Source organism: Diceros bicornis, chromosome 7 (genome assembly GCF_020826845.1).
Source record: "Diceros bicornis minor isolate mBicDic1 chromosome 7, mDicBic1.mat.cur, whole genome shotgun sequence".
Taxonomy (NCBI): Eukaryota; Metazoa; Chordata; class Mammalia; order Perissodactyla; family Rhinocerotidae; genus Diceros; species Diceros bicornis.
The window spans coordinates 52,544,571-52,572,427 of record NC_080746.1 but is presented as its reverse complement, the minus strand read 5'-3'; the positions used below and the strand labels follow the sequence as shown (position 1 = coordinate 52,572,427).

General features: G+C 47.7%; 1 protein-coding gene across 1 annotated transcript in view; it reads right to left on the bottom strand.

Moving 5' to 3' along the window:
* The window catches only part of TENM4 (teneurin transmembrane protein 4), a 397,674-nt gene that overhangs the window by 349,322 nt on the left and 20,495 nt on the right, over positions 1–27,857 (bottom strand). The window contains 1 exon segment of the mRNA XM_058545514.1: positions 25,094–25,363. Coding sequence (XP_058401497.1) covers positions 25,094–25,363 — 270 coding nt within the window.

Below are 27,857 nucleotides of genomic sequence, written 5' to 3'. Positions count from 1 at the left end.
TATTCCCAGCATCTAGCATGGAGCCTGCCTAGAGTGGGTACTGCATACATTTCCCTTGAATGAGTGAATGAATGGATACGTGGATGAGAGAATGAATGGTCAGTTCTAAATCAGTATCTCCAGGACTCCTTAGTCAGCTCCAGGTGTTTAGTAATAATCTCCACTTAGCTGTCTCCCAGGTGTTTCGAATTCATCATATGTCAAATTCCAACTCATCAGGTACTACCCACATTCCTGCAAACTGCTCCTCTGGGGCTCCGGAGTCCTGATGCCATGTCTGACTGTCTGAACTCTTCTTTCACCTTCTTCATCTACAAAACTCCCAGTGCAAATGTTACCTCCTCCCCGACGCTTTCCCTGGATGCTCCTCGCCTGCCCTTCCTCACTGGCCTTGCTTATTTAAACATTGATTAGAGTCTGAGGCAATGTCTGTCAAAGGCTCTTTGCAAACTGAGAGAGGAGGCTTGAGCCCTCTCGGAGCTCTCTCTCAGCTGAGAACAGGAAAACTCTTTTATCTCAGTTCCCTCTGCTGCTTTTCTAGCTGCAATAAAACAGAACCTATTCAAGGGAGGCAGAGATGGCCACGAGCTCTGGCCACTAACTACAGTCATAAGTTCAAATCCTGGCTTGTGCAGGAGTTTTAACTTAGCAGTTAGGTTGCAGGAAGCCCAGCCTCAAAGGAAGAGAAAGAGCCAGGAAAGGGAAGAAGCTTTTTTGTGACTATTCTGCTTTCAGGTTCCATCACGGGAAGTAAGGCTTGAAACGTCTGATGCAGCTCACTCACCACTCAAAGACCATCAGGATGACAGCTGTAGTCATAAAACAGGTGTATTTGGCTTGCTGAAACAAGGGAGAATCACCCTCGAGTTACCTTCAGCTTCGGAGGGGCCTCTTGTAGGATTTGGGCTCATGCTGGCTGATTTTAAAGAGGAATCAGGGAAGCAGGGGCTAGTTCTGGAGTGGATACTTTCCAGAAGTAGGGACGATGAAATGAAGGAGAATTTTTATTTAGAGGAGGGAGGATTAAAGCAGGGCTTGAGCTGGCAAGAGGTAAGGAAGCAGCACTCACTCTGAGGACAGCAATGGTAGTCAGAAGAGGTGGATGTTTGGTACTTTTGCGGTCACATACTGGCCATGTTTATGTCCTGAACATGGTCACAGAAAGGTTTTGCCTGTGTCTTGTTCAGAGCATTGTTTCTGTCTGTTGGGAATGTCACAGTCTGGTTGTCAGCAGGGCTGTTTTTCACTTTCTCTTTTTTCTATGAAACTACTACTTATTTTATGCCAGGGGCTTATTTAATGCCAGGCTCTGCATTAATCACTCTGTATATGTCAACTCATTTATTCTTCATAACATAACCTTAATGAGAGACGTGGGCATTGTAACCATTTCACAGACGAGAAAGGCTTAAAGATGTTCGCAAAATTCCCACAGTCACAGAGACCTGTAAATGTCAGAGCCAGAATTTGAATTCAGGTCTGACCAACTCTAAATCCTGTGCTCTGACCTTCTACATTATACCATCTCCATTGCATCACTACCCGTGTCTACTCCATTTATTCATTTAAATATTATTGAGTCCAGGGTAGCCACTGTGCTAGGCATTGGAGACATGGGTGCAAGACATGTTCCTTGCCCTCATAGAGCTGAAAAACGACTCTCGATTCTAGAGCTGTGCTATCCAATATGGTAGCCTCTAACAACATATGGTTATTTAAGTTTAGATTTAAAATTAAATCAATTGAATAAAATGAAAAATCCATCTCCTCAGTTGTACTAGCTACATTTCAAGTGCTGGATAACCACATGTGGCTAATGGCTGCTGTACAGGACAGTGCAGATACTCAACATTTCCATCCTTGCAGAAAGTTCTCTCCGAGAGTGCAGTTCTAGAGGAAATGGGTGCCCTTCCCCTTCTCTGAGTCCAGCTTAAAAAGTTGTACCTGCTTTTTACGTCCTGTCCCCTTTGCTCTATTTTCTAGCCGGGCAAAGAAACAACCGTCAAATCCTATCAAGAGCCAAGGTGTTTTTCTGATTCCCGGTATCTGCTCTGAGTGTTTGCTGAGTCACACCCACTTGCCTTACAGCCCCCAAAGGGCTTTGGAGCTGTGATGATGGCAGAGTGAATGCCACCCAAGAGAGGACAAACCCCAGCCCTACATTTCCCGTACATCCATAGAACTGTCAGCCTGGCTCAGATTTCAGAATCTTGATTGCTCAGGAAGCTGCGAGAAGCAAAAAGAAGCCAGCTTGATTTTTAGGCTCTGGAGGCAAGAAGAGAAAACATCTTTTGACTTGTGAACTGAACAAATTTGGATGTGGAAGTCACAGGGAATGAGCGTATCAGGTCCCTGGCAGAGCTCCTTCACAGAAAAGAACTCCATTTACCAGTGGGTGGGCAGGACGCCCTCAGATGGGACACAGGCACCCATCCTTTCAGTTAAGCCATTTCTGTAAAAAGTCCACAGCCAGGTAGAGCAACCAGAACCTCTGTGCATCTTTACTCCCTTTGTTCTCCCTGCTGACCCCATCAGCCTTTCCTGAGGACTGCGTGCAGGCCCAGTGTGAGGGAACACAAAGATGGAGAAGACAAACTCTTTCTTCTTCTGCAGTGAAAAGTCTAGACATGGCCATTTGGGGCAAAGGGGTCATCTTGTGCTTGCCTCCTCAGGCCCTTTCAGAAGCTGGCAGCTCGCCCATGGCTTCTGCTGAGGGTTGGGCCTAGGTAGCCAAGTTGTATATCAGGTCACTCTGCCCTGCCTGACTCCCCACTTATCTTTGACCTATTGCTTGACACGTAAAGATGGGCTCAGCCAATCAGAGTCTTTCTCTTAGAAATTGAAACCAGAAGCAGGAAATGTCCCACCAAGAAGCAGGAAAGAGCCAGAACATGCAGAGTGCCCTTTGAGGGCAAGACGGTCAGGTAAAGACTTATTACCTCCAGCCTGGAATCCAGAACCTCTATGTAGCTCTAGTCCAGTCCAAATCAGGCTGGTTTGGCACCTGTTCTTGATTTCCACGTCAGCCACTCTATCATTCCAAGTATAACCTTTCCATCAACCCCATTCTTTGAGCTGGCTTGAATGCGTCTAGGTTCTTTGTGTAACCCAGTGGTGTTTTACCTCTGAAAGAAGTGTCACTCATTCTGTGACAGGAAATGGTTCAGGTGTGTGATGCGGAGGTAAAAGGGGAATCACGTTCCCACTGCCTATGTGCCAGGCAGTGTCGGAAGTGCTCCCACAGAAGAGATCAGACCAGTACTCACAACAGCCCTGCCACCAGCTACCGTCACCATCCCATCTCAGATAAGGAGCCACGTTCCTTGAGATCAGCTCTCATTGTCCCCAACTGTCCTTAAGTTGCCTGCTTATAAGAAGCTCTTCCCACTCTAGCTGCTCAGAGAAAGGAAAGATTACAGGAAACAAGGAGGAATTAATGTTTCCTGGAGCATCTGGAAGTTGGGAAGTGACTTTGACTTTCTGAGCCTCGGCGTCTTTTCCTGTAAAATAGGAAGAGTTATATTAACCAAAAAGAGTTGTGTGGAATTGGTTACATAAAGAATGTAAAACACTGAGCATTATGCCAAACCATGTACAAAAGGTGCTCAGTCTCAGCCAGCAGTCCCCTCTCCTTCTTCTTCATCTGCTGCCTTTGTCCAGCCTCCAGGAGCTGCCCGCCTCTGGCCTCCTGCCTCCTTCCAGCACCAACTCAGCAACCTTAGTCATGCACTGGATCCGGTCCCAGTCTACTTGGCTGAGGCCTGCTGCGCACTGTGCACTTATTATTCCAGGCACCCGGTGATTTGCTTTTCTAGTGAGTTAATTGCAAAATCCGTATGGAGCGGAGAGAAAACATCAACCCAAGCTTGCCATGAAAAGCAAGGGAACAGAGGAAGCTCTCTGTCTCAGTCAGCGCAGCCTGGAGAGGCAGAGAGGGAGGAAGACGCTGCAGCGCTTCGTGTACAGAGGCCAAATCTGCCAAGCTCAGCGGGAGGCGCGCAGCGTTCAGGGCCTAGTGATTCGCACTTTGTTTTTCCTCTCATCCCTTTAGACAAAAATCTAAGTTTTAGAAACCCACTATGGGGGTACAGTGTGGGTTATTAAATCTCACTGTGCACAAGCAGCACCTGGGAAGTTTATTTAAAATGCAGATTCCCAAGCCTCTCTCTCCCGAGTTTCATCCAATAAGTCGGGGATGGGGCCCCAGAATTTACACCTTGTGTGTTCCCCATGCAGGTAACATGCAAGCCACAGCTGAGAAACAATAATGCAAAGGAAAGGTCGGTGGTCTGGAGTTAGAAGAACTTAAGAGTGGTCCTTGGTTCCCCCTCTTACCAGCTATGTGTCCTTGGGCAAACCACTTCATCTCTCTGGCCTCAGTTTTCTTCTCTCTAAAGTAGGAATGGGAGGACCTACCTCACAGAACCGTTGAGAGAATAAGGAAACAGATACTCAAAGCCCTGAACACGACTCTTGGCACATGGGTGGCATTCAAAAAATCAGAGAAACAATTTGTTTCTCTTTCCTGGAGAAGGTCCTCTTTAAAACTGGCCTGAGGCATCTTTGCTTCTGAATGTTAATACATTTCTGTATCTGTTTACAATCTATAACTTCCAAAGAGGGGCCTTTGGGGGAAGCCAGCTCTTGTTTTGAAAGCACTTTGAAGATGAAAAGGTGTCAAATCCTCCAGAGACTTGGTTGGTGGAAGTTAAAACAAATGTTTATTTTAATTTGATGAACTATAATTTATTAAAAGCTTTTGGAAAATGGAAGTACTATTTATGTTCCCACAAGGGATCCAACAGTTTTGAATAGTCTGTAGTTAATTCATTTGTCTGTTCAAGAAACATTTACTGAGCACCTGGGTGCCTGGCCAGATAAACAAGCGCCAGCCCTCCAGGGACTCAGGGTCTGAACAATGACAGCGTCTTGGTAGGAACCACGATGGGGGCCGCGGAAACCCGGAGAGCAGCGACTTCCCTCAGCCTAAGGAACTGGGTCTCAGGAAGCTGATCAGCAGGAAATGACTCCATCTTGAAAGCACTGAGATTGGAACACAATTTAAAAAGCAATTCTGGCACCAATAGATGTGTCATTTGAGATCCCTGGAGGAAAGAGCTATTCTTGGCAGAGGTTACCCCCACACCTTTAATTTCTTAGACACTCCGGAGGGGAAGACAGACTGTCTCCTAAGCTTCAGGCCCTACCATCCAAGTGTTTCACTGACATCTTGATTTGGAGGTTCCACAGGCACTTTAGATGCAACAGCATCTAACATTCAACTTATTATCTTTCTCCATAAACACGCTCCAGCATTTCCTCACTGCATGCACACAATTATCCCAATCAAAAATGAGGTCAGAAAACTTGTATCCATTTCCTCTCCCACAGCCCACTTTATTTAGTCACCAAATTTTATCAGTTCTTCCACCTAAGTGCCTCTCAAATCTGTCCCATGACCACAACTCTGATTTTGGGTGCCACCGTCTGTCTCTCATTCTCCTTGAGCAGGTGGAAGCCAGGGTGATCTCTCCAAAACACAGAGAGGGTGGATCACGTCCCTCTTAGGTAAAGTCCTTCAATGGCTTTCCCTCCCTTAAAGAATAAGGTTCAAATATCTACAGATGCTGCCCAAGGCCCCGCTCATCTAGATTCGCCTGTTGCCACACAAGCGACCCCCAATACACTTCAGCAGCCACACAGTATATGCACATATGAGCATGCCATGGCATTTCCTGGCTAAATTGACAGCCCCTCCCCCCTCCGCCCTGGAAGATTCCAGTGAACGGCTCTCTCCTCTCAGATCTCGCATCACAATTCCTTTCTCTCTCTCCAACCCACTCTTGCTTTCCCTCAGCTGTTAGGTCTATTTACTTGTCTCTTCCACTGGATGGAAACATCTCAAGAGCAGGTATTCAATTGTGTTCATACCCCAGCCCTTTTGATGCTAAGTTGTGTAGAGGCTTCTGGTGCTTACCAATCTGGTTCTCTTCTGATTCTGGGCACATGGGAGGAGCACACTTCCCTGCTCCTCTGCAGTTAGATGGGGCCATATGACTAAGTAATGCCTATGGGCTGTGAGAAGCAGCCAAAAAGGCCATTTGTAGATAGTGCAGCTACAAGATGATGGAGCATCTATCAGCCTGGGTCCTTGAGAGACTGTTTGGAGAAACCCCTGTCCCCACACCCCTGAAGCATGTTGAGTACCTAACATGAGAAATAAACTCTGTTAAGCCACTGAGATATTAGGCTTGTTTGTTACTGCAACATAAATTAACCTATAGTGAGTACTACAGAAATCTTATTTCTGTCTATAACCAACTAAAACAGGGCCTGGAAATATCAGGTTCTCCATAAGCATTTGATGAATGAATGAATCCAGGAATGGATGAATGAACAAAGAAGCCTAGGAAAAAGAACATGACTTCTGGAGTCAAAAGAAAATAGCCTGTAATCATCACCCCCATGTCTTTCTTTCCCCCACACCAGTGCTCTACTTTCTCTCCATTTGTTTCCAGAGGCAGGATTTAGCATTTGGATTCCTTTCTCTGGAGTGTCTCTGTACTGAGGCCAACCAAAACTACATGCAGATCCCAGCTTATGCCTCAGTGTCTGGAGGAAGGGCACTGGTGACATATTTTTGCCAGTTTTCCACCAATCCATAATCCTACTGTCTTTGAACTTCATACTTCCAGGGTTACACTTAAACCTGTCCCTAAATATGAGGATTCCTAAGTTCCCTGAACCAAAGGCTCCTAATTCTAACACCCCTCCCCTCTACACACACACCCCAATCAAGTTAAAGAATGGCCTCATTAGAACAAATATCTTTCTACATGTGGGGAAAATATTCAGTAATTATCCTTAAGTCTTTCAACACAGTTAAGCACAAAAGCAAAGGCTGTGAGATTTGGATTGATTCTACATATTTTCAAAAATAAACACAAACATAAAGGATGTCATTCCAAAGTAACAGGTTCCTGAAATTACTGCTTAGCAAGAAAGTCAGGGCACTAATACAAACATCTAGCAGGGAGCAACTAGTTCATCAGATCAGAAGGATCAGCGTGCTGGCAGTGCTGAGGATGGGGTGGGCAGGGGCCTGGGAGGCAGGGGGCCTGGGAAGGAGAGATGGCAGCGCCCTCAGCCAAAGGAGGTGGTGGAGAAATTGTCCTTGGCAATGTCTGGTTTGCCATCCACATGGGTTCGTCAATCTCTAGCTGTGTTAAAGTTAGCTTGTGAGTGCCAGGCCTGAAACTTAAGAACGTACTGGAAACAGGATGGGCTTGCAGCAGATAGACCTAAGTTCATACCCTATTCCACCACTGAGGAGCTCTGTGACTTTGCGCAAGTCCTCTGCCTTTGTGATTCGTAGTTTGCTCATGTATAAAGTAGGGGCAAATATAGCAATCTCCCAGTGTTTTGAGAATTACACAAATTGCTGTGTTAAAACAGAAAGCTTCTGTCTGCAGCGTGTCTGTCTGCATTCCCTAATCCCAAACGCTTCATATCCCCGGACCCCGATCCTACAGATGCACTCAATAAGTGTGTGCTGAAGGAATGGATGAATAAAGTGCTCTAGGTTGGTTGTTTTTTTTTTTTTTAAATATATATGTTTTATTATAGAAAAATACACATAACATAAAATTTACCATTTTAACCATTTTAAAGTATACAATTCGGTGGCATTTTGTACATTCCCAATGTGGTGCAACCATTCCTACTATCTATTCTAGAACATTTTCATCACCTCCCCCCCAAAAAAAACCTCATACCCATTAAGCAGTTATTCCCTTTTCCACCTCTCGTCAGGCATGTGCAAGGCTGTGAAAGAGGCTGTGGTCAAGGAACCCTTGAGTTGGAACCAGAATCAACAAGGAATGATGAGAGATGAGGCCAATGATGTCAGAAAGGGTGGAATTGCGGGAGAGGTCTTGATGTACAGAAACTTGGACTTGAGTCCATGAATCAATGAATGGGGACTCAGCTCTCTTTTCTCCTGCCTAGTGCATCGTGGGTTTGCTTTTAGAAAGAGGGGGCGTGGGAGATATGCACACCTGCCCCCATACTGATAAATCTACAGTGGGTAGGCCCTGGCCTGGCTGCCAATGGAGCTCCAGCTGCAGAGAAGCCTGACTCAGAGGCAGGCAGCCATGGACGGTTAATGAGTGATTTATTGGTGCTGCCGCAGAAGCAGCTTCCTGGGACCTGTTTCTAATTAACAACCACTAACTGGATAATACCTCTTTTTTTTTTTTTTAAGTGAAAAAAGGCCCCCCAAAGCCTTTCTTCCTCATCTTAATGGGAGGAAAGACTTCACCTTTGCCTGCTGTCTGAGTCTACAATACAACAGGTATTTGGTGGAAATCCCCACCCATTCCCTCACTCGTGCACAGACCCATACAAACACACCCTAACATATAGTCAAACCCATGCACTCCTGTTCATGTGTTCCCCAGCCCCTGTCACACATTTATTCCTGCTCTAACATGACGACACTGACGTCTTGCAATCACACTCATACACTGTAGTGTATAGCTGTACTTTACACTTGAATCATACATACGAGTGCACGCCAACCCTCCCCGGCCCCCACTCAAATCAGCATGCTTAGCTACGTACTTGCACACAGCCACACACACATATTCTCACACACTCACACCTCCTGTTGTTACAAGGCAAGGCCATGGGGTACCCACATGGTCTCAGGCAAGAATCTTCTCTGTGGTATCCACATCTCCAGTGAAGGGGCTCACTCACTTAAAAGATGCCTAAGATTTGGTGCTCTGACTCAGCTCGCTTGGCTGTGAGGTGGTGTGTGCCAGGGAGAGGAATGTTGTTCATTGCCACATGGCGTTGTCCCTGGATGACTCTGTCTTCACATGGCTGTCTTCTTAGAAGGATACCAGTCATATTGAGGTAGGGGCCATCCTACTCTATGTTGGAGGAATGCAGCTGTAAGCCAAGGAATGCTAGTGCTTGCCAGCAACCCATCAGAAACTTGGAAGATGCAAGGAGGGATTCCCATACAGGTTTCAGAGGGAACATGGCCCTGTCAATACCCTAATTTTGGACTTCTAGCTCTAGAACTGGGAGGCATTAAATATCTGTTGTTTTAAGGTACCCAGTTTGCGGTACATGGTTCCAGCAGCCCTAGGACACTAACACAGCATCCAATAAGTATCAGTTCCATCCTCCCGCCTGCTCTTTCTGGGCCTCAGTCTAGTACACCGCAACATGGGCCGATCATTCATCAGGATGCACTGAGAACGCACTCTAAGTGAGACATACTTACAGAATTTCATGTGCTAGATCCTGATTATACTAAGATAGATAAATAAACCATGGCTGTGCCTGGAGCTACATAGATCTGTGAAAAGCTTTCTAGATAAATACAAAATGGACCACTGAAAGAGAAATAATGCCTCCGGCCAAGGGACCAACTTAAACAGGTCTTTGAATTTCCCTTCCAAACCCATTAAACTATGCTGAACTTCTGAAGGGGATGGCAAGATTAACCATCACTCACACTTAAAAGTTTCACCCTAGCTTTTGAGCTGTAGATATTGAGTTTCATTAAGACATTGTCGTGGTGGAATACAAAGTTAATCAATAATGAGTAGCTCCTTTTCGTATTAATTAGCCAACTGTGCAGGAATAAAAAATAGATCCAGCTTACCGTCCCTCTCTGGGGATGCCAGGGTGGGCTCGCCCTGCTGCTGCTATGACAGCAGCTCCCTGCAACCACCACACTCTGCCAGCGCCTGGGCTCTGTGGCCCATGACATTTCTGTGGTCCTGAAAACTCTCTGTGAACACACTTTGGATTTGTCACAGAGCTGTCATGCTCTTTGGACTAATGCCAGTCTCAACCACAGCTTGGCAAGCCATCTCTTTCAGTGCCCATATGTCCCCACATGTCACAGAGGCCCGGGGCGGTGCGGAAAGCACAAGTTTGGAGTCAGGCAGATGCGTGTTTGAATTCAGCCTCTACCGCTTATTAGATGGGTGGCCTTGGGGAAGTTGGAGTTTCTATTTCCTTGCCTGCAAAAAATTAAAATACCAATCTTGCAGAGATATTAAGAGGATGAAATGAGATTATGTATTTAAAGAGGCTCCTATGGTACCTGACCTATAATAAATATTCAGGTAAATAACTTTTATTACTTATTGAATACATATTATTAAGCAAGTAATATTTAATAGTAATTAATATAATAGTACTTATTATTAAATAACTAATTTTCATTATTATTTTCCCAGGACGTTGAGATTTATCATGGGCATAGGTCACTGAAGGCCCTTGAATCAAGCTGTCATCATGGTCCAGTGAGTCTGTTCCTCTGTCTTTTGGTTTGGGATGAGAAAGAGAAAAGCAGTCCCTCACAGCCGAGACCTGGCCTGGCAGTCACAGCTGGGTGCTGGCTTTCTCCTGGTGAGTATAAACAGTTTCACACACCAACTTCAGACAGGCAGCTGTGACCATATGGATCAAGACAAAGGCAAGGCCATTCTGCAATCATGTCTGAACTCAGACAAAAACAGAACATTGTCCAAACCACAAAATGACCAAACTTCCTCCTATCCCGGCCAATATGAGTGACTGCTGCTGCTCTTCCAATTACAACTTTACCCTCTCTTCATTCTTCCTGCCTTCTCCATAAGATTTATGAAGACACCCAGGCACAGAATTACCCCTGCTTCCTCACAGCATCCAATCCAGAGCAAAGCTCCACTTCCTTGAACCCACCCCCAAATCACCTAACACAAGGCCAAATCCGGTCCATCTTTTCTAACACACTTTACTGAGACACCCAATGACTCCCCATGGTGTGGTTCTCCCTCCTGGCAAAGAGCCAATAAACCCAACTCTGTTCAACTATGGGTGAGGTCCTGGTAGTCTCTGGCTGGAAGGCATTAAAGGGATTTTGATGTTGCCTGCCCTAGCAGAGGGGCTGATTTCTGGTACAGGGGATCTGGGACTTTTCCGCACCTGACCACCAGGTAAAGCTTCCTCCCCTAGCCTATTTTCTGTATCAAACAGTCTGAACCCACAGCCTCCAAGCTGCTGCTTCTGCCATTGGAACTCCTGAAAACTGTTCCAGGATTGGTAGGGCTGAGAGGCCATCGTGGTGGACATTCCTCTTCCTGTGGTCTTGTCCCAGTTCTCCCTGGATGGGTGCTCAAAACTGCAGGGGGTCTTAGGAGTCAGTTTATTCAGTTGCCTAAGCAGGGCCAGATTTCTTCTGCTGGTTCCCTCACTGCTGGCCACCCAGGGTAATTCACAGCACTCATATAACACTGCCTAGGGATGTGTCTGTCTTCTCTACACCCTGAGCCCCTGGGGCCAGAGACCATGCCTGCCTCACCTCAGCATTCTGGCGGCACTAGCACACTGCCTGGCACATATTGCTGAATGGATGCACGCATGTACACAGCACCTCCTCAGTCATTTAGCCTCACAACTTCCCACCCCCCCCAACCCCCAGTTCATCAATACCACTGTCGACCAAGTAGCACTGTCCCACTGTGAGATCATTTAAATGTATTTCTCCTTTTCCTGAGTAAGATCCATCATTTCATTTTTTTCTTCTCTTTCACTACCAGCACTAGTAGTGAGCTTTCTTTATCAAGCAATTTCTTACAGAGAAAGTTTATAATCACTTTATAAGAGTTACCACATGAAAGACGAAGAGTAGAGAAAGGACTACAGAGCTGACCTGAGAAGCTGACACTGGGTGGTCTGCTGGTGTAACTCTCTATTTAAAAAGGAAGGGAGGGGCCGGCCCCGTGGCTTAGCAGTTAAGTGCGCGCGCTCTGCTACTGGAGGCCCGGGTTCGGATCCCGGGCGCTCACCGACGTACCGCTTCTCCGGCCATGCTGAGGCCACGTCCCACATATAGCAACTAGAAGGATACAACTATCTACTGGGGCTTTGGGGGAAAAATAAATAAATAAAATTATTAAAAAAAAAAAAAAAAAGGAAGGGAGTACGAGAGGCTCTGTGCAGAAAAGCGTCAACATAGCAGGCCTGAGACTGCCATCCTTAGAAAAGTCTGCCTGTGAGGTTGGCTCTTGGCTGGTAAACAGTTCCTTACCTGATATAACACTGTCCCTAAATGGTAAGAGTGGCTCACTGTGCCTAGACTGTATGTAGAAATTACAAGGTTTAAGCTACATACCTGTTTTCCTTCTGAGAGTCTGGAATTTTGGCACGTGTTAGGCAGAGGGTGCCTATGTGACCAGCCCCTGATAAAATCTTTGGGCACAGGGTCTCTCTTGAGCTGGTTTGTTTTGTACCCTTTTGCTATAATAAATCTTAGCCATGAGTCCCACTATGTGCTGAGCTGAGCCTTAAGCACCTCGTGACACAGGCTCCAAGTTCAAAGGTCCACTGTCAGGGTTCAAAGTCAGGGTGCGTGCTTGATGCCCTGGACTGGGGGGATGATGTGATAGTTTATGATATGTCAGGTATTGAAGGGTATTGTGAGCTGTTACACACTCCCCAAATGCGAATCGTAATGGCCAAGTGCCAGAGTAGACTCTTGAAGAGCTTATTAAATCTAGCTGAGGAAAAAAATGACACGATATTTTCTCCAAATAAAATGCATCTTTTAGTACTACTAACTCTAGTGCTGAGGTAATAAATTACTGAAAGTTGCGGATGCAGGTAGAAAGAAGGGTAAATTCTTTGGGCTTAAGCAGTTTCTCTCTTTATGTTCCTGAGTGAGGCTGCAGAGCGGGAGAGATGCCCGGAGGTGCCTCACTTCTAATGCGCTAACTTCTGACTTAGCCCACTTGGTTCCTATTTGAAGAGGCTTCCTCTGCATTTTCACAGGCCACTTCACACCCACAATGGCTCTTCTCTCCTCCCTCTTCCATCCTTACAAGCAGCTGGAATGGCAAACAATTTCCCTTTGTTTATACCACACTTCGAACTTGGTTTGTTCCATACGATTATTTCCTTCTTGGAGGCACATTCAGAAGAGCAATTTGTTTTGTAGTTAAGACCCTACAAAGCTAAGCACAGCAAACTGATTTAGGAGCCAGGCTGTTGAGTGGTAGTGGAAAGAAAAGTCCTCTTCAGTGTTTGGAACAGAAAGGGTTTGGCTGTTGATTTGTAGGGAAGTTTCTAGAACAGATAGCCTGGGCTGAGATCCTTCTCACAGAGCAGGCTGGGAGAAACCGGCCTGAGGAAAATCAGATCTGCTGCAGTCTTTTCACACTTGGCCTTGGTAACTGGGGAGTCATCTTTGGTGGAAAGAGCCAGGCTCACCAGCTGCCGGATAAGTTATAAACAACGGTGCGTGGTGTGGGGGTCAGAGGGGACCCGGGATTGAATCCCATCTCTGTCACTTTCATGCAGTGTGACCTCAGAGAACTTCCAAACAACGATGAGACTGGCATCAACCTCAAAGGTGGTCGGAAATGTTAAACAAAATGTGAAAACACTTTGTAAATCACAAAGCTCTGTACAATTAATAACAACAGCAGCACACACTTGTACAGCACGCCCTATGTGCTGGGCACTATTCGAAGTGCTTTAACTCTCTGAGCTCATTTAATTCTTACAACCACACTATGAGGTAGACAGTAGAATTATCCCCATTTTACAGGTGAAGAAACTGAGGCATGGAGAGATTAAGAAACCTGCCTTGTGTAACACAAGGTGACACAATTAGTAAGTGGAAGAGCTGGGGTTCAAACCCAGCCAGTCTGGCTCCAGAGTCTGTGCTTATAAGTGTGAGTTACTAAGTGTTTTCTTGGAGGGGCTGGTTTGGTATATTGGCACCTTTTTAACCCACAAAGGCATGTATTCACCCACATAGTTTTGCATTCCTGTCTCCGTGAGGCAATGTGGCCAGGGTTAAGAGCGTTGGATTTAGATTAGCCCTGTGTTAGGGATCAGCTTTGTGACTTCCTAGTTGGCAAGTTACTTAAGTTTTTTGGGGCCTGTCTTAGTCTGCTTGGGCTGCTGTACGAAAATACCACACACTGTGGCTTACACAACAGAAATTTATTTTCCTGCAGTTCTAGAGAGCGCCAGCATGGTTGGGTTCTGGTGAGGGCTCTCTTCCTGGCTTGCAGAGGGCCGCCTTCTCCCTGTGCGCTCACATGGATTTTCCTCAGTGTGTGCGCGCAGAGAGAGAGTGCAATCTCTCTCTCCTCCTCTTCTCATAAGGGCGCTAAGTCCACCATGAGGGCTCCATCCTCATGACCTCATCCAAATCTAATTACCTCCCATAGGCCCCATTTCCAAGTAACATCATATTAGGCATCAGAGCTTCAACATATGAACTTAGGGAAGGACACAATTCAGTCCATAGTGGGGCCCCAATTTCATCATTCATAAAATGGGAAAAACAAACTCTATCTTACAGGCTAATGATGATAATTCAGTGAAAAAAAATACATGCACACTGTCTGGCTCATTGCAAATGCATAATAAATAGAAAGCATTATTCTTGTGATAATTGCCAGGTACAGCTCATAAGCAAAAGGAAACAGAGGAAGGGGCAGGATGAGAGAAGCAGTTAACAGTGGTACTGATCACAGCTTATGAACCTTTTCAGATTCTCTTGGGGTCACCACCTGCTGACCCTCAGCCAAGTGGTCCACCTCAGCTGCCACTGTGGCTGGTCACCTCTCCTTGGGCCCATGGAATTCTGCCCAGGGCCCATCAAATGCTTGTCCTTCCTTCCACCCACAGAGTGCTCTGGAGGCATGATTTCTCTGTACAGCCTGCTTGGGAACCTCCTGAGGAGGTGCAACGGCTGAGAGGCCAGGCATGTCTCTTTGCAGCTTGTTGTGAAGTGCTGGCCAGCATGATAATAGATCTCCTTTCTTTGCTTCTCATTTGTCTTTGCCTCACTGCACTTTTCTCTCCCTCACTGCCCTGAGCTCTTCCCCAAATAAAGCATTAGCACTTAATACTTGCCTCAAGCTCTGTTTTCTAGGAAACCCAGACTAAGTCAAGTTTATCAGTATAAGCAGGCAGGAATTATATATACAAGCAAACTCTTTACAAACAAATTCTGATAATTAGTTGGGTACCCTCTGAAGGATCTTTAAAGTCAAAATTTAGCAGAGGCAGGAATTGAGATTATTGATAATTCTGGTTCATGGTTAATTATCATGGGCAAATGCATTATGAATGTAGGTTCCAGCCAGACCTGCAGCCTCACTCTGTTGAACTGCTTTCAATTCAAAGCTAAAGGCTATTCCAGTCTTCTCAAGGTCAAGGCCACCCTAGATGTCTGTCCTCACCTGAATCAGGGAAGCTATTTGCCACCGTTTCTCTCTCTCTGCTCAAAACTTTTCTATGGGGCCGGCCCCGTGGCTTAGCAGTTAAGTGCGTGCACTCCGCTGCTGGCGGCCCAGGTTCGGATCCCGGGCACGCATGGACGCACCGCTTCTCTGGCCATGCTGAAGCCACGTCCCACATGCAGCAACTAGAAGGATGTGCAGCTGTGACATACAACTATCTACTGGGGCTTTGGGGGAAAAAAATAAATAAATAAAAATTAAAAAAAACAAAAAACAAAAAACATTTCTATGATTCCTTATCACCTTCCTTATCAGGAGAAAGGCTGAACTCCTGTGCCAACAATTCAGAACCATCCTCCACCATAATGCCTGGCTTTTGTCTTTGGCCTCATCTCCTCTTAACCCCCACAGCCTCGGCCCTAACAAACCTCTTGCTGTTTCCTAAACAGTCCACACAGCTGGGAGTCAGACCCCAGTCCTCTGACTGCTAGTTTAATGCTCTTTTTCTTCACCACTGCTGCTCCCCACCATCAGAGGAAGGCAGGCCTGTCACTTTGGGGGAAGTGTCTTGTCTTCTCTAAGACCTCTTTCCTAAAAAGATATTGCCTTGCGTGGGGTTTGCCCTGAGCCTGGTTCCAGGGATCCCATGGATAATCACTGCCACCCTCCCCACACTTGCTTCATTTATCAAACCCAGATGAACTCCCAGGAGTGCTTCCTCACACTTTGCTCCACATGGTGCCCTCCAGCACAAAGTCAAAGGAAGGCAAGTCATTTCTGTGTTGTGGTCAATCTGCCTGGGTTGATTAGTGCGAAATTAAATTTGTGGTGAGGATCCATGCATTAGGGGAAGACAAATTTCACTTGACATGCTAGTTGCTTGTTGTGCCCGTGTATATTTGCCCTGGGTGCCTCTCCAGCTGCCTTTGTCCTGAGTGGAGAGATTCAACTGGTTACATGAACCTAGCTGATGAATCCTCCAGCCCCCTGTATCCTCCTAAGTGAGCTCTTCCTGCTCGGGGGTGCTTTTCCTGCTGTCCCCACAGCCTGTAGCTGTCCTAGGGCTTATTAGTCACCCCAGTGGCCATTTACATAGGAGGGAGCGAGGGGAGAGGGAGAGATGGCCAGGTTCTACAAACCAGGGATTCCAGCTCTGCCATCATACAAGCCATGTGACCTTGGGCAAGCAAGTCCATCTGATCTCAGAGCCCAGCTTCTTTCCACTGAATCAGGAGCCACAGCCCAGATAAACACTCATTCTCCATAAGGAGGCTGTAGGTATACTAGGCCAACAGCTTTTGGACAAGGCTATGACATCATGAATCGTGGGAACTTCAAGCTGAGGGGTCCTTGAAGGAAGGGAATTAACACTCACAAGGTCTTGCTATGTGCCAGGTGCTGTCTTTTAAGATTATTTTTCTTTTTTACTGAACTCCATAGTAAGAAATACATTGTACATGATAACCTAGTACAGGTGTCGTGTGTGAAGTATAACTAAAATAAAAATTCACAAAATAGAACTTACCTTCCCGTGTGCTCTCTACTCTATTCTGCTCCTCTCTATTCTATCTGTTATTACTATTTTCAATGATGGTGCTGAGCCACAGCATTTATTTCATGATCAGTTACGACCCACAGTCTGGAAAACATAGTTGTGGTCCTTCCAGGTACACACTCGCCTTTCACGCTCATTCCAACTTCAGAAGGTGGGCATATATTCAACCCCACGTTGCAGATGAAGAAACTGAGGCTCAGTGAGATTCAGTCATTTGCACAAAATCACTCAATTCCTGAGTGGCTGAGCTGGGATTCTGAGTTTGACTCCACAGCCCATTCTCCTTCCAAGTTATCTTGCTGCCCAAGAGTCCAATGACCCCATTTGGCTGATGGGGAAACTAATGCCCAGAGAGGAGAAGTGACTTGCTCAAGGTCACACTGGGGCTGGTGACAGAGCCTACAACTGAAACCAGATTCATCCCTGGACTCCACACACCCAGCACTGGAAGTAGTGTCCTCCGGGCAGGAAGCTCTTTTCCCAGCATGGGTTATTCCCTTTCTTCCCTGAAGTCATCCTGGGTTAGATGAAGTTGAAACAGGTCAACAGCCACTCACCTTGGACAAAGCTTTGCTTGCTGATGGGAAAAAAACGTCTCACAAATGTCTTTTGGTGGGAAGTTTGTCACTGTGCACATCGTTGCTTCCACTGGAAATGAAAGTCATGTTGGCTCAAATTGAAAGCAAAACTCTGGTTTGCTGTACCTCTTGCCACACACAGCGGGGCCTAACCTAGTTTCAAGAATGCAATCTATCTTAATTTAGCATAGCTTTGAACCTCCCTGTCTTTCTTTTCCCCCTCCCTGTTCAGAAGCCTGGTGCTCTTGTGTTAGTATAGACTGTCCACTAGGGAGAGCAACAGAGCTTGCCAGTGGGGCTTGGATTTGGGGTGCATTTAAACTGGGCCAGGACTTCTTAAAGTCCTCTTACATAGAACTCACAAGAACAACAATGTTAGTGGCAGTCAGACACCAGCTTCCAGATCACCGGCAATTCTAGCAGAGGTGGTGCTGTGGAGAGGAGGCCCCAGGTCAAACTTCACCAAGGCAGTTTGAGGCAACTGAGCAGAAGGAAGGACTGGAATTAAGGCCAAAGGGAGGCCAAGATCCTAACAAAAAAAGATGGTGCCAAGAGTCTCCTGTGGGAGGCATGGCAAGGCTGGGAGTGGGAGTTGGGCAGCAAGGTCAGGAACCGAGATGACCAGCAGCAGGATGGAGCACGGTGTGAGGAACGCACAAAGGGTGGGCTTCATGACCAAGGCCGCGGACTATGAGAAAGAGTGTGGGATGTGGCATGGGACAGGCCAGTGGCTAAAGGACCCTGCAACTGGGCTGAAGCTGCTGTGAGGCCAGGAGAAGGATCAGATGTGAGCCCCCTCCCCTTAGAGTACCTGGGAGCCCATTTGGGTCACAGAACCTGAGAGTACTGAGCTCTTCCTCACTGCTAATGAGGTCCTGGGATGGAGGAGGGAAGAGGTAACTCATTCCCTTCACAGGTACAGATGCCACCCTCACTGCCTCCATGCCTCCTTCTGGCCTGAGCCCCCATCCTCTCTCCTGGATTACTGCAATAGCTTCCTACTTTGACGTAGCCCACTGCAGTCCACACTCAACACAGCTTCCAGAATGGTCCTGTCCAAGTATTAGTCGGACCCTGTCGCTCCTCAGCTCAGAATCTTTCCTTGCAATGGACTGCATGCACCCTTACCCTGCACCATCTCTTTGACCTCTTCCCCTACTGCAGCCACAGTGGCCTCTTTGCTGCTTTTCAAACAAACCAGGCACGCTCCGGCCTCAAGGCCCCGGTACCTGTCCTTCCTTCTGCCAGGATCGCTTTTCCTCCAGACATCCTCTTAACTGGCTCCCTCGCCTACTGCAAGGCTTTGCTCCAAAGTCACCTTCTCAGTGAAGCCTTCTCTGGCCACTGTATTTAGAACTGCAACCCCCCTCCCACCCTGGCATTTCCTACCCCTTTGTCCACGACACTTCTCATCTTGAAACGTCCCATATAATTTAGTTTTTATACTTGTTTATCATCAGTCTCCCCATTAGAACATAATCTCCATGAGAGTGGGCAGTTCTATCTGTTTTGATCATTGCTGGAACCCCAATACCTAAAGCAGTACCTGCTACATGGTAGGTGCCCAACAATAGTTGTAAAATGATTGATGTCCAGCCAGCTCTCCAACCTTCCCTTCCAGCACACTCTGCCCCCATATTCCCAGTTACACACCTATGTTCCAGCCCATGGGACATACCGCATATTTGTCCATCTCCATGCCTTTGTCCACACAGAATCCCCTTTCCTCCCACTCTTTATCTGTTAAAGTCCTTTCCATCCCTCAAAGCCCAGGGTCCAGAGCTTCTTCCATAAAACCTTCTCAGATACCTTCTGGTTGGAATTTTTCTCTTAAACCTCGATAATCCCTACTTTAAATGTCTTTTCTCTAGCATGTTATAATTTGAGAGTGGCCTGGTATGATCTCTAGGTCCTGATCAGTTCTAACAAGTTATGGATTCAATTTCTTTTCTAGAAGTTTCTAACATCGACAAAGAAGTTTGTGTTCTGGATACAGCTAGAAGCATCTCCTAGGTTGTATACATTGTATGCATTGAGCTAATAAAACCAGGTTTCTATAAAACAGAAACTGTAGAGTGCAGTGGTCAAGAAAGATAATGAGCACTGGAGTGAGGCAGATCTGAATTCAAACCCTGGCTCTGCCATTTACTAGCTGTGCAACCTTCAGCAAGTCAGCTAACCTCTCTGAATCTCAGTTTCCTTGGCTAGAAAATGGGGAAACGTTAAGAATCAATGGGCTTGTTGTCACTAAGATCCCTCCTAGCTCCCAGAGTTTCAGATGCTCTGACTCTACTAGGCCCTTCCCAATCATTTTTGGAACTGGGGGGCTTTACAGCCTTCGTTACATGAATAGCTCTGCCCAGCAGGAGACTCATACCCTGTAAATATCAACCTCCTCCACATTTCTTGGAGGGGATGTGTGCTACTCACAAGGCAGAAGAGTGGTCAAATGTGGGGGGGTCCAATCCCTACCCCAGCTGAGGCAGCCTGGCTTCCCATCCTAGAAGATGGAGCCTTGTGTCCAATGGCTGGGTAGCTGCAGTACTCTGGCCACTTAGGGAATTAATGATAGATATAGATTTTTAAAACCAAGTCTCATGAGTATGGGGCAAGGGAGGGTAGAGGATAAATTGAGTTAAATTGGTAATGAGCTTCTTTTTCACTGTGCTTTGGAGATGCTCACCTAATCTACTGACTGAATAAGCAATTTGCCTGCCTAATTAGGTTAACCAATAATTTCCCTTTTGACACCCGGGCTGCTTGATAATTTGGGGGTAACTGTGATTCTGTTTCACTGTTTCTTTTCTAAATGAATTTCTCAACTTGCTGCTGGGATTAAAGCAGGGAGTCAATTCTGACTATTCCCCAGACCCATCATGCCTCTTCATGCCTCCAAGCCTTGGTTGTGCAGTTGCCTCTCCTGGGAATGCCTCTCTCTGATCTCTTATGCTCGCTGAAATCCTACGTGGCCTCCTAGCCCAGGTGCATAACGTGAGTGCAATGAAGGAACCAGCCATTGCACCTTCAGGGCAAAACAAATGGCTCCTTTTACTGTCATCCCACAGCTCTTTAAAAAATTAATATTACTAGCTGGCATACATTAAAGACCGACACAGACCAGACGCTTCACACGTGTTGTAGTTCAGGCTCCCAGTAATACTTCAACGAAGGAAGATGATATGCTGTTTTTGTGTTTTTTTTTTTTATTATTGTGGTAAAACATATATAATCTTCTTAACCATTTTTTAGTGTACAATTCAGCTGCATCAAGTGCATTCACATTATGGTGCAACCATCACCACTATCCATCTCTAGAATTTTTTCATCAACCCAAATTGAAAATCTGCACCCATGAAACAGGAACTCCCCATGCCTCCCTTCCCCAGGCCCTGGTAACCACGGGCATGTTATTTCAGAAATGAGGAAACTGAGGCTGAGGGACGTGAGGTGAGGTTTCAGAGCTGGGACTCGGCCTGGCCAGGATTTGAGGCCAGGTATCCTCACTCGACTCTGGAGCCACTGTTCTTTCTCTGCAACACTGCCTACTCCACCTCCACTACAGACAGGGCCACAAAGGTGTCACATCTCCGCCTCCTTGGCTCTTCTTCTAGATTCTCCATTCTAGAATAATGCCTGGCACACTGAAGGAGCTCGCTGTAGTTATAGAACAAATTACAGAATGAGTCTACTAAAGAGACACCTCAACCTGACCCCGGTGGTTGGGAGTGGAACTCAAACTGTACCCTTTGCTTTCTAAAAAACATTTATGGAATGCCAACTGTGTGCCTGGCATGGCGCCAGCTCCTGCTGGCCCCGCTCTGCAGGAGAGGCCCCAGGGCTGGCTCTGCCTGACGGCCCTGAGGAGAAAGATTTGTGTTTACATTACCCAGTCAATTCTATATTTATTTTGGATATTAAGCAGTGACATAAAAGCTGCTGACATTAACCTTCAGGGGCAGAAATTGGCTTTAATGGACCCCATAAAAGTTATTATTGATGGCAGCTGCATGCAGCATCACCGTGACCTCAGCAAAAGCCTCCGCCGCTATCAATACTGTTGACAATTACTATTGACTAATGCAAGGCTGGCCGTGGAGGCAGAGTCGATGTTCCTGTGGCTGCAAGTTGCTGGAGGTGATGCTTTGTGTTTCCCATCTGGTAAGGATCTCTGAGAACTTCATCGCACATTTCTGGTGGCCTCAAGTAAGAGTTTAATACCCTCACTGACTGAAATGGAAGCAGGCAAAGGGCTCAGACTGTAGGATCAGAGAGACCTGAGTTCAGATCCGAGCTTTGCCGACCTGCTGACTTATCAGTTGTGTTATCTCTGGCACATCAGTTAACTTTTTTGGAGCCTCCGTTTTCCCATCTGGGAAATGGGAATGCCATGGTGTTGTTGTGAGGATTAAAGGCAATCACACATGTGCGGTGGCTTGACACATGGTTGGCCCTCAGCATGGTTTCTCTCCACTCCTGAAAAGTGGCTACACCATGATGTGTAGGCTGACACGTCCAGTGGAATTGAGCCTTGTTCTGATGGTAAGATCTAAGTTCTCATCAAAGAAGAAGGAAAGAGCTGGTGTCAGGGGGATGAAAGCAAGAGGAAGAGAGGAGTGCAGGGGAGAAAGACGGGAGAGTGGGACAGTCAGGAGGAAGAGAGAGAGAGAGCTGGAAAAGAATCAAGACTCCTGTGTAGGGCCTAGCTCCAGCTCAACTGGACACACAGCCCCGTGCACCCTTCGCCTCTCTGAACCTCATTTCTCAGCTGTAAGTTGAGGAGATGATGTGAACAAGAACAAGAGTGCTGTCAACCTCAACAGTGGATAAAAGGCAGCCATCCCTATGTCTCATCCATTGTCGTAAGAGTCACTGTCTTTATTTAGATCCGGATATCACAAAGCCTTTAATGTAACTTCCCAACTGAGAACAAGTGGACAAGTGCGTGGACACCAATGGGGTGTCTGGGTTTGGGGAGACCAGGGCTGGAAGGGATGCAGAGGCCAGGGGCTCCTTGTAAGATTCACCTGCCCATCTCTTTTGCCTGCTCGTCTTCCCTAGTGAGGCCAGCATGGGAATGGATGACCAGAAGGAGAGGGTGGCATGGCCCGGGGCAGCAGGCAGCCATCTCCCCGTCCCTGTTATCAAAGGCTGAAGCTTTTCAGGCTTGTCGACTATGTCATTATCACCCAACAGAGGCTTAATTCAGCAGTAATTCGGCTCTCAGGGAATGTACAATAACGTGGGCAGCATGCAACTCACTCTGTCATGGCTTTATGGAAAAATGATAATTTGTCACCATGGGAAGAAGCCTTCAAAAGAACAAAGAATTCAAGTATTTTAACGTAGAGGAAATTCACTATCTCTAGGGCTACAAGAGTAAAGATTTTATGGTAATACAGGCCTGAGTTCAAATCCCATCTAGCTAGCTGTGTAACCTATGCAGGTTTCTTAACCTCTCTGGGCTGCGGTTTCCTTATTTTGTGCAGTGGGGATAATAAAACATACCTCAAAGGGTTGGAGGGGGAGTAAATGAGATCCTATAACTACAGCCCTTAGCACTGTGCTTGGGGTCTCATAATCAGCAGCAGCTATTAACTATTAATGTTGTTATCATTATCATCTTCCTCTTGTATACCTTCATCTTTACGTAAACACTTAGAATCACAGACTCCTAGATCTAGAAGGGACTGAGGTCATCCAGCTCACTTATTCCCGAAAAGTGTTCATTAGAACAATGGTCTGATCAAAGGCTGAGAATAAATGGTTCTGTGGTCAGATCAGTTGGTGAATGCTAAGATATCTCCTTGTAATTTATCCATTAGCATGCACTTAACACAATCAAGGCTCTGAGAAGGCCTGCAGTAAAGAATCTGGCTTAAACTTGTTTAACCCAGTGTTTCCTTCATTATTTGACTACAGTGCACAACCTCCCCACCCCCAATCTAAGAACTATTAACATTCTCAGAGCACAGAAAATGCTGATTTCTTTTAAACTACTTATTTTATAGATGAGGAAACTGAGGTCTGGAGAAAGGATCTAACTTATCCAATGACACACCCTGGGTCAGTGATGGAACTCAGGCTCCCTGCCTCCTAATCAGACACCGTTCTCGTTCTCTCTGTACAGGCCTCACACCACAGATGGGTGCTCTGGTTTAGTGCACGGTGGGGGCCGGGAGAGGAGGGGCTGCCGGCTCGGCTTTGATGTAGGTAGGAAGGTGGATGAGGGAGTGTGGATGTCTCCCACTACACAGAGGGGGATCTCCCTCAGGTGCCCATGTCATTGGCCCCCTCACAGGGCTGGTTGGGGGTCAGGGGAGGGTGACTCTGCCAAGCCAGTACCCAGGACCTGCTGCTCCCTCACCCCTCAGACAGGTACACAGGGTCCCCAGGAAAACCTCCGAGATCTCTGGGCGGGGTGGCGGAATGGACATTTGGAACTCTGCTGCATTTGACTCTTGAAGGAGATAAATTTCCCCACATGATCCTGACCTTACCTGGTCTCTTGCCTGATCCCAAATCTGGGATTAGGGCCTGCATAACCAAGCTGGAGCACCCTCTTCTGAGACTGACCTGCCTAAGCCTTCACCTCTGACCTGGTCCCCACCCTGGTCCCAGGGAATCTTGGGCAGAAATCACTAAGATCCTGCATTTGGAGCTGGAAACCAGTAGGGGCACCAGCACCTGGCTTGGCTCTTCCAGTTCTCCTTCAGTCTGCCCTCTCCACACCTCCCTCTAGTGTGGAAGCGCTGGCAGACCCTCTCAGTGGACTTCCGAGAAACAAAAGCCCTCCTCCAGGCACAGGGGCTGTTCTTGGCCTCTGCCACTCTCCCTAAGTCTTCGCTGCCAGACTCCAGCAGGAGCCTCCTGCTGACCTGGGTTCCCAAAGCTGCCCAGAGACCGGAGTGGCACAAATCACCAGAGAAAGGGAGATTCCCCCTAGCTCACCACAGAGCTGCATCTAACTCAGAGATCTGCCAACAAGGTCCCGAGAGTCAGGAGGAAAATGCTGAAACCAGGCTCCCTTCCCTCCACCATAAAAAGGAGGCGTGTGAACCAGCTGTCATCATTCTCCCATAGCATCTCTCCGGCCTTGGAAGAAGGAGCTGCAGAGATGAGAGTGGAATAGAATCCAGAGCCAGCACTTTCCCAAATCTGCAGATGAGATCATGGGAAAGCTGGAGCAAAACCTAAAGTTTTAAGTTACCCCGACGTGACAGTTTTTGTTTAGAAGCTATCCTCTGATCAGCCTAAGATACTGGGGTGGGGCAGCGCTTGTGGCGACTGCCCAGGACTGCTGAGCGCCTGGAGGCTGGAGGCTGCACAAGCAGGACTCACTCAGGCTGGACCAACACAGCTGATGTGATGGAGGACAAGTGGCGGGGGACCGGTTACCACTGCTCCCTGACCCCTCTGCTCCCCTGCACATAGGCACCTTGTAAGCAATAACCTCGCCCCCTAGGTGTCCCCCTAATCTGGAAGGAAATAGCAGCGACCCAATCTCTGGCATGTCACCAATGGGTAGGTATTTCATGTCATTGTGCAAGAGGTTCTGACTTTTGACCACTGAGAGCAAAGCAATTTTTCACCAACTTCACCAGAGCCCCAAGCGGTGGAGCAGAAAATCAATACTGTAATTAAAACCCCCTGCCTGGCAACCCAGGTGCCTGGCACAGGCCAAGCGGGCCACTCACCGGTCTCAGTGTTCTCGTGCTCGGTGTCGGTGAGCGTGAGGTTGGAGTTGGCCCGGCTGGACAGGCAGGAGCTGCGCCCCGACCGTGTGCTCCGGCCCCAGAGCCGCACGGGGTGCTCAGGGGACAGCACGGTGTCTGCCTCCACTTCGGCATCAGAGCTGGCCCCCAGGGAGTAGCCGCAGTGGGGGAGGCCAATGTCTGTCCGGTACAGGGTCCCGTGAGGCGGCGTCACCTCCCCCAGCCCCAGCTCACGCAGGGTGAAGTTAGCTCCTGGGAGGAAATGCAAGTGAGCTTGGTTAGGGTGCTGAGGAGGGGTCTCCCCACCATAAGCCTGGTCCCTCTCCCCAGGATTCACTGTTGGCCTTAAGCTTGCAGTGGTGTTCCATGCCCATGCCTTTCCTCTGCCTGGCTGGCTCCTTGCGCCCCTTCCCCATCAGCCCAAATCTTCTACATCCTTTAAGGAAGGCCAAACTCAAATGGCACCTCCTCTGTGAAGTCTCCCCTAACCCTACACCCTGTGTAGAAGTCATTGCTTCTTCCTCCCAGCTCCCTCTGAGAGTCCTTGGCCCCAGTCGTGCTGCAGAGTAGAACTGTCTAACGGCTTGACTCCTCTGCTGGAGATGACCTCAACAAGGGCAGGGACCACGCCTTGTTCATTCCTAAATCCCTGTGCCTAGAACAAAATCTGGTACTCAGCAAGGGCTCAATAAATGTCTTCTAAATTGAATGGAGGGTTTCAGGTCTCCTCTTGCAGTCCAGGGAGGGCTTGCCAGCAAGGAGCACTCCTGAGCAGGGCAGAAGCCTAGCTGATGAGATGCAAATGGCTCCCCTAGGACTGGAAGCTCCCTTCTGGCCAGGTCGGAAAAGCCTGGAGCATAAAAGTGAAGAAGATGGTGACCGGCAGAGAAAAGTGGGTCTTGGCACAGAGAAATAGGCTCTGCCTTCTGCCGGCTCATGCCAGACAGGGCCGTGACAGGAATCAGCAGACTTTGGAGTAACCCTGGGAGCCAAGCACACAGCCAAAGCTGGGCTGCTGAGAGGTCTCTTGAGGGCTCGGGAAGGCCTGGCAATGCCCAGGACTGAGGCCCGGGAAGACTCCCGTGAGGGCAGTTCACTCAGGGATTAGTATTTGAGTGACAAAGGCAATACTAACTTGCATGGAAAACAGCCATGTTACTCCTGAATGTTAACTCAATGTCTGTCCAGGGACAGCTGCTCTCATATTTCTAATAGTCCCCTGAGTGTTTTGGAGGATGAGGAAGAGGGGGTGGACAAAGGCACTAAGGGTCATATCCCAATTAAACCAGTGATCTGGGACTTATAATCAGGTAGCACCACAACTTAAACCAACTCAAGCTGGCCCTGGGCCTTGACTGACATGTGGCACGAGTAGGGCGTGCTGCCTGGCTTCACAGAGCTCACAGTCAAGCCGGAGAGACACAACCAAAAATGTGGTAAGGGTTAAAATCCAAAGTGCAGAGCTCCGTGGAGAGTGTTCCAGGAGCATAGAGCAGAGGGTGGGATGTTTGGTGGGAGCTCAGAGGAGAGGTTTGCGGATGAGAGTGAATGTGGAGAACGGCGTACCCACAAAGGTGGATGCCTGAGCTTTGAAGTGTTCCTGCAACAAGGGCTAGGACGGCATAGGACAAGCCTGCAAAGGAAAGCAAGAAGGAACTGCCAGAGAGGCGGACGGGAAGCCAGCAGAGATGGCTTCTGATTATAATTGTTGCATCACTTTTACCAAATAACCCCTGTGCCCCTGAACGTGCTAGCCAGCTCTGTGTTCAGCATCTAGCACACCCGGCACAGGGGAGGTGCTTGGTAAGTTAACTAAACAGACACATTCTGGTGGTACTTTGGAGGATGGATGAAACGAGAGGGAAGGTGAGAGGAGAGACCAATCGGCCTCTGCTGAAACGCAAGCTGCTGAGGCCAGGCTGCGGCAGCGGGAGGAGGGGTGCCCAAGCCTGATACGCAGGTAGGACAGCCTTCATTTGAGGTTCAAGTCCTGAAATGGTTCCCTACTGGTTGGTAAATAACTGATGTCTGAGCCTCCTCACACCCAGCATCCCCAGCCCCTGCTCTGCCTATTCCAACCCCCTCCCTACAAACTAGAGGAGCCCCCTAGTTAAATATGGTTAATGTTAGCAGGCCTGGCACAGTGCATGCACCTCTGGGTTCTGCTCAGTGGCCAGGCAGACATTCTGATTAGCCAGTGTCTCGGCCAGGCAGACATTCTGATTGGCCAGGGTCTGGGCCAGGCAGACATTCTGATTGGCCAGTGTCTGGGCCAGGCAGACATTCTGATTGGCCAGGGTCTGAGCGAGGCAGACATTCTGATTGGCCAGGGTCTGGGCCAGGCAGACATTCTGATTGGCCAGGGTCTGGGCCAGACCAGATGTAAAATATTTTCAACATCACTCCTTTGTGCCATATTCTAGTCTGCCCTCTTCTTTTGCTCTCCTTCTAAGTAGAAGAAAACTCCAAATTGGAGCCTAAATCCCCTCAATCTGCTTCCCACCATCTCTGGACACCACATTCCCTGCCCACCTGGTTTGCCTCCCTCTGAGCTCCTTTCCTGCCCCCCTCCCCATATCCCTGCTCTGCTGGGCTGGCCCTCTCAAGGGAGGCTGGTCACACATTATGAAGAATGACTGCTACATTAAGTGAAAAATCAAATTTATTTGCAATAAACAGCCGAGCTGCATTGATTTCCATATGGCTTGTGCTGCATACCTTTTTAAGCAGCCAGACTCAGCATCAA